We start from the raw sequence: 7,155 nt of genomic DNA on the forward strand, positions 1-7,155 counted from the left end.
CTCAGGGCCTGCAAGTCAAGGAATTCATTTAACCAATGGGAAAGGAGAGGAGGAAGGGAATTATTAGTTTAAGGAACCCCTTGCCACCCGTTCCCTCCACGGGGCGAGTTCCATCTTCTTATCAATAAGAACATGATCAAGATCCGTTCCCTGGCACTCCCCTCTCCCTGTCTATAGCATCAAACCTGCGTCAAAAGTCGGCATCGTCTGATTCGGTATTAGATAAACATTAAAAAAATTTTCTCTAAACACCTAATCTAGACAAAGCCATTCCCTCAGCCCTGGGCAAAAATCCGAAGTCGGGTGCCGTCCGGACTTAGATAGCCGTAGTACCCAATAAATCGAGATGTCATGAAACTAGGACCTTGTTCCGGTACTGTTCGCTAAAAACACGAGATCAAACTTTTATCTCCGCAACTCGTGATTGGTTGCACTCCGGTAAATATTAATTTGTAGGATACACAACGTGATAATCACGTCCTAAACCAAAGCTATACAAGGAGGCACACAGAATATGGGGAAACCCAGCTTTGGAGCCCAAAGACAAACCTAATATTCCCTAAAAGTTTCCCAATATCGAGACAGTAGCAGAAACTCGTATTAATATCTAAAGCTGATAAACCTTCAGGCGGTCGTTCCATTTGCTGCCCCATAATTCTTGAAGTACAATAAGAAAAATTACTAAAGAGAATAACAGCTACGGTAAGTAGTTGATAGCCTAGAAAATTTTAAAATTGGCAATCTGATTTCCGTGAAGCGATCTGAGTACTGAAACCATAAACTTGAGCTTGAGTGGAAATGCTTGGCTGTAGGGAATGCATGAAATTCGGCCAATTGGAACCACATGGGAGGCCCCAGCCATGACTCTTTTCAGTTATCTTGTTACTTTTGTCAACAGCTACTCGGGGAGAAAGGTGGCTCTGGTACGACACTGACGATGAACTCAAAATGTATATTGCCTCTGCCGATATTCAATAGGGCTTTGTGCTAATGACGCCCAAGGTAGCATTGATTATAGCTGTAAACATTTTAAGAATGCAAGTGGTACCCAAGTGACAACGAACTTCACGAGGAGAAAAGAGGTACATAGTATGCTGACCAGCTTCTATGAGCTAATCGGAAAAGCGGTACTCAGTTCCTCATTGACACGAGCTGGACAGTGTCTCCAGCCTGCAGTATGTACAATGCTCTCACCAAACGCACCACGATCCATACGGGAAACGCAACTCTCCTTATCGTTACACTTCCTCGCTAAATGAGCTGCCTGGACTCATTTATGGCACGCTACCGTTCCGCCTAATCTTCGGCAGATTTTAAACGAGTCGCCATAGTCTAAACATGTGTAACACTTAGCGGGGACTATCGTCATTCGTACTTATTACTAAGGAGTGTTTACCTGTATTGCTCGTCATATCCGACCATGACGAGTTTTTGACCCCGAAAATTCGCAAAGCTAATAGCTATCCGTGCATTGGTTACCTCTAGTTTGGTGGCCATCTCCGCTTTGACCTTTTCTGTGAGGTAGTCAAGATCTCAGATTTTCTGTGAACAGATTAAAAATCGGAGCCTTCTCTCTCAGTAGACTCTTAACCGTTTACCAGAACGTTATTTTAGTGTAGTAGGGTGAGCCGTGGTTCCAAGTACTCAGTCATTTTATTAGGCTCATTGTACTACCCCCGCAGATCACCGATATTCAATGGCCCCTCACCTGTGGCATTAACATGCTCCTGCGAATCTGAGAACATTCTCTAGAGGCAGAGAATGTGCATATGCTTCGCTAAAAAACCTTTCCGAGATATCTTCGTCTGAGATCTCAGAAACTCGAACATCTGCATATGAAGTACAGGTCCATCTCCTCCTTACTTTGGAAGCATATATGCCGCTTTAGCTGTCCCGAGTTCTTTCATAAAGATTTTCGCCTGCCGGCAGGGTTTCAAATTTCTGTATTCCGCTGCGTGAATCCTTGCAATTTTACCCTTTAGAGTAGACTTGACAGTCAATGCCCGGATGCCAAAAACTCTTGGCGAGCCAGTCTGTTAGCTCCCTCATTACCAGCGATGTTCAAGTGTTCTGTTACCCAGATCAGGAATGTTTCGTTCAATCGGTCAACTTCCAGCAGCAGCTGAACACTACGGATTCCCCAAGATCACGTTTGCGCACGATCCGTCTACCATAACTTGGTGGTGAGGATTATTAGGTCTGCACTCCCCCTGCCATTTATTGATCAGTCTTCTCTTTTGATGATTATGAAGGAGTGTGTCTTTTTCAAGTTCAGTTTCTACATCAGACAATGCAGGCATATATCAAAATGGGTTTTAGTATGGATGGATACATCCAGTGAATACAATGGGGAGAAAGTGCATAAGTCGTCGCATAGTGTGTCCACAAATTTTCCGGTAATTATTATGACTAGATTATCCACAAATGCTTGTTCAAAGACCTTTGTGTCCTGCAGGAACCATAGGAAGGTTCCATTATCAAAAGCTATAGCATAAACAAGAGAACCCCTCCCTAAGACATCCTCAATAGACTTTATGCCGGCCAATATATAGATCTTTCTTTACTATGCCTAAGGCGTATTTTTTTTCGGACACCACCTTCTCAATTTTTGCCGTGAGCTTGTGGAATGCTCTCTTCGTGGATTTGCCTTTCTGGTTATGGTAAAATGGCCACCTAGGAATTGGTTCGCAGAATGTACTCTTGTTTGTTATCTTCGGACCTAATTCAACGAGAACTCCATTTCACTCTGTTTTCCGTATGGACGACACTTTTGATCCACTGTTTTCGGACTTGATTTTATAGTAGATCCGGCTGAGCAAAGTCAACTGTTCAAAATTTTATATATAGCTAAAATTGGAAAAAAAAGATATTCAAATACATTTCTTATGTTCCATTCCAGTGAAGGTGATCTACGTGTGATACGCCCATTTATATTTGTTCGAGAAAAATGCTTGGAAAATTTCGTTCGTCAGAAAAATATGCCAGCCCGACCATCAACGAATTCAAGCAAACCATTGGATGCATCGAACAGTATACTGAAAGTTCAAGAAATGGTCAATCCGAATGTTTTCGAGAATATCAAAAATGCTTTGAGACCGCTCTTGTCTTTCAGGTCAGTCCCGGTTGATTTATAGAATAAGTCTAAATCTACCTAAAAAGTAAGCTTAGAAATAAGAGAAATGCTAATGTTTTCATTTTTTCTTGTAGATTGGAAACAAACAAATCGACATATGAACACTTAAAATTAAATTTAATGACTAGAGATTGACAAAATATAATATATAATCCATGTTCTATAAAAAATATTATTGATGTTATTTATTATAAAAAACATTTTATTAAGTTCACTTTGTGATTTATAATGAATACTATTATATTTTTTCTAAGAATAAGAAGTGTTTCATTGTATTTTACCCAATAGATAATTTTGTTTTTTAATTGACATTGTTTTTGCTACGGAGTATACTGACTATTTTGGAGAACAAAGGGACAAAAAGGATACAGATTAGGTTCCAGCGAAAAATAAATATGTAAACATAGGGATGGCCGCAACGTCGGCGGGAAAGAATAAGCAAACGAAAAATGAGCGTCACCCTTTGCCAACCTCCTCAGTTTCAGGCTGACAGGATGGATCGGCGAAATAATTATATCTGCAGTGTGTTAACAACCAACATTTAAAATTACTACGGAGTAGTTCAGGCATTTTTTTTGTTTCTTGCTGCTGGGGACTACAACGCCAAAAAAAATCTCTGGGGATCACGTCTTATTTCTCAAAAAGGAAGAAATTGCAAACTGCATTGAAAGCTCTGGCAGCTGGCTGGCTGAAATTTCGGAAGCACTCTGACAGAAAGAAAGTAGTGTTGAAACCAATGTTGGCTAAGATCATATAGCTTTCAATACAGCATTCGCCCAACATCAACACACTCCTGCAGAGAACAAGCAAAACAAAGCCAATAGTAAAGTCACCTGGCACCTGAGAATGGCAAAAACACAGATCCACATATACTGTCCTCAAAAGTAAGCCGATTATCGACACAATCAAAAAAATATCAATCCAAAGATAGCCACCGGGTATGACTTCATTTCAGGAAACATTATTAAAAGACTATCAAGCATAATGGTATTATACTGGACTAACGTTTTCAATGCCCTACTGAAGACGCAATATTACTCATGAAATTCGAAAATTTCGCGGAGTTTGATCATTTCAATATGTGGGAACGAGAAAACATAGGTTACTTTCCATAGACAATAAGTTTTCTTCTACCTTGAAAATTTGTTGCTTACGAAACATTGCCGTTCATATCTAAAAACAACAATATCCTCTATCACCAGCCTCTAAAATTAAATTTGTTCTGAAAAACAGTTCAGTGCATTTTTCGATATTGCACAGGCATTCGACAAGGTGTGGCGAGAAGGCATAATATGTAATATATAAAGTAAAAAAGTTCCTCCCTGAAAAAAACATCGAACTTTTACGACTGGGAACCAACATATACGAGCACGAATCCCCCGCATTAGGCTCTATTCATACTATCCAGCAGCTAGCGTATCCAGCACAGCACAAACAAAAGTATTCATACGATCCAGCAACTGAACGTGTCAGGTACACAAGAAATCTTTCACACATTTGCTATGAGAGTATTCATATGATCCAACAGCAGGCGTTTCGTATTCGCGCGGCGCGTGGCAGACACGGCATTGGTAGAAGCCAAAAAACTCATCTCCCGGCTTGAATTTGTATGGTGGAAGAAAATGTATGCGCACATACGTTGTTCTGCAATCCCAGTGGAACTTTGAGCAAGTATTTCGTTTTTACATCAATGCAAATTAATGACAAATGAATGCATATAAAATTAGTATCGACAAATGCAACTACCGTTCTTTCTGCATGACATTGTAATCATTCATTCATTTATCCAAGCTGATGATAAAAAAAAGTTGACGAAACAATACTTCTGTTCGAAATTACGTAGTAAATAAAAGTTGGCATTGCACTCTACACAAGGAACGACTTTATATTTACGAAAATTATGCTTGAATTCTTGAAAGGTACATTTTGATATAGGTTGGCCTCCAACGAAAAAAACTCATGCTTTTTCACTTCCAATGGAATCGCTTCTTACTTTCTCTACTGACACGAATTCCAGCACGGGGAAGAATATTCATTGTACGAAGTCTGCCTTGTGCTGTGCATACGGATCCAGAACGCCCGTTGCTGGATAGTACTCTCAAAGTAAACGTATGGAAGAATTCTTTTGTATCTGACACGTTCAATGCTGAACAAGCTATCTGCTGGATAGCATGAATACTTTCGCCTATGCTATGCTGGACATGCTCCGTGCTGGATATGAAAAATTGCTGCACAGTGTGAATACTGTCATAGTATATAGATGAAAGGATTCTATTATGTCTGGTACGTTAGGTACTGAACACGCTAGCAGCTAGATAGAGCTTCAGTGTACTAGTCTCCCTGCAATTCCTTATTTTCACTTCACACCTGCCTATAGACCGTAGCCTGACAACAATACGGTTATTTTTAGTTTCCACCCCAATCCACAAACTGCAGCAACTGAAAAGTAAAAGTGAAGCTAAAAGTTGCCAAATTACTTTGGCACTAAAGCAAGAAACATGTCCGTCCTTTACATTGAACGGAGTTGCTGTCACCCAGGTCAAATACCTCGGAATATGCCAGAATGACAGATCTGGCTTCTTCGGAAAAGATCTAAACTGCGTCGTTCTGGACTTATGAAGCTCAGCTCTAGGGATCAGCGAATATCTCAAATATAGCTCAATCAAAAACATTATAAGCGGTAACAAGTGCCCCATGGTACACGAAGAACACAGAAGAGCCCGCAGTGCCCCCGGCCGCGAGTTGAACTGAAAGCACTATTCACCATCCAGCAACCCAACCGAAATCATTAGTTCAACTCTGAAGGTGGAAGACCTTGAGACGAAAATTTTAAAATATTATTTATATTCTCGCTCACAGTCTAAACAAACATGAAATGCTCGCTCACAGCCTAAACAAACATGTCTGGCCGATTGCCCGAATCATTTCTCGTTCGATCACTGGTCGCCTGAAGAGTCCAAACTGATAGGCCAGCCGCATCCCTTCCACGTTCCGGCCGTTCGTCAACAGCGGACTGTTCAAACATAACTGACAGGCCGAACTGAAAGTGAATGGCAGCTTCAAAATGCTTACTAGACGTATGACGTATTATGACTCCTACAAATTCCATACTTGCATAAGCAAGTCGGGAAGCCGGAAGCTGAAAGCTTCAGATATGAAGGGTTTTGTGTATTTTTTTTATAAAGACATTTGAGTGTGCGTTTGTCCCATTAGTGTGTAGCACGCAATATATGCATATACAATGTGAAAATATTCACTTTCAAGTGATATTGACATTCAGTCTTGAATTTTTAAAGAAGTGAATTTGCAAAGAAACGAGAATCTAATATAACTTTGTTAGTAATAATACGATTTTCACCAAATTTGTATTTCGTGGTACTAGAATGAACTTAAGAGGGGGGGAGGGGGCTAATTACTACTATTATTAACTTTATTTGAACAGATATCGGTATGGGGGGTATTTCGGAGTCTTGGCACCATATAGTGACAGCTTTTTGATTTTTTCAAATTTTTCTGTTGGGTAGTTTTTGAAAATTGTTCCGTTAAAGAAATGATCACTTCCAACTCCCACACCCCCCACCTTTACAATAATTGTCAAAACTAAGACCAGCTTCGGAAACTAACTACTAACCGAGACCTTTTATTTGATACCCCAGATAATTTTATTTGATAAAAAAAATGTACAGTCCCCTTTTGCATGTATGGAGACCTCCCTTAAATTCGACGTAAAATTCTGTAACTCACTGTACACGAGAGCTTTCACAGTTCCCACCTTTCCATCAAATCTGGTGTCAATCGCTACAACCGTCTCCAAGAAAAATGCGTGTGACAGACAGACAGACGGATAGACAGACGGACAGACAATAAACCAATTTTAATAAGATTTTGTTTTACAGATGTAATTTCGACCAGACCTTCCGACAGTCGGTTTTGCCGGTGTCGTCACTTGAAAATTGTTGCATTTCTTGAATCGGGGCCACCTCCTCGTTGGAACCAGGCGTCGCCACAGTAAACAGACAATT

General features: G+C 40.3%; 1 protein-coding gene across 2 annotated transcripts in view; it reads left to right on the plus strand.

Annotated features, from left to right (window-relative positions):
• LOC119653267 overlaps positions 1-3,354 on the plus strand; it is a 271,295-nt gene extending 267,941 nt beyond the window's left edge. The window contains exons 16-17 of one of the 2 annotated variants that reach the window (XM_038057887.1): positions 2,900-3,112; positions 3,208-3,354. In XM_038057887.1, the coding sequence (XP_037913815.1) occupies positions 2,900-3,112; positions 3,208-3,268 (274 nt within the window). In that variant the 3' untranslated portion in view covers positions 3,269-3,354. The remainder of the gene's footprint in view (positions 1-2,899; positions 3,113-3,207) is intronic. The other variant, XM_038057888.1, reaches the window with a different exon arrangement.
• Positions 3,355-7,155: the final 3,801 nt, after the last annotated feature.

The sequence above is a fragment of the Hermetia illucens genome, chromosome 3, assembly GCF_905115235.1.
Source record: "Hermetia illucens chromosome 3, iHerIll2.2.curated.20191125, whole genome shotgun sequence".
Lineage (NCBI taxonomy): Eukaryota > Metazoa > Arthropoda > Insecta > Diptera > Stratiomyidae > Hermetia > Hermetia illucens.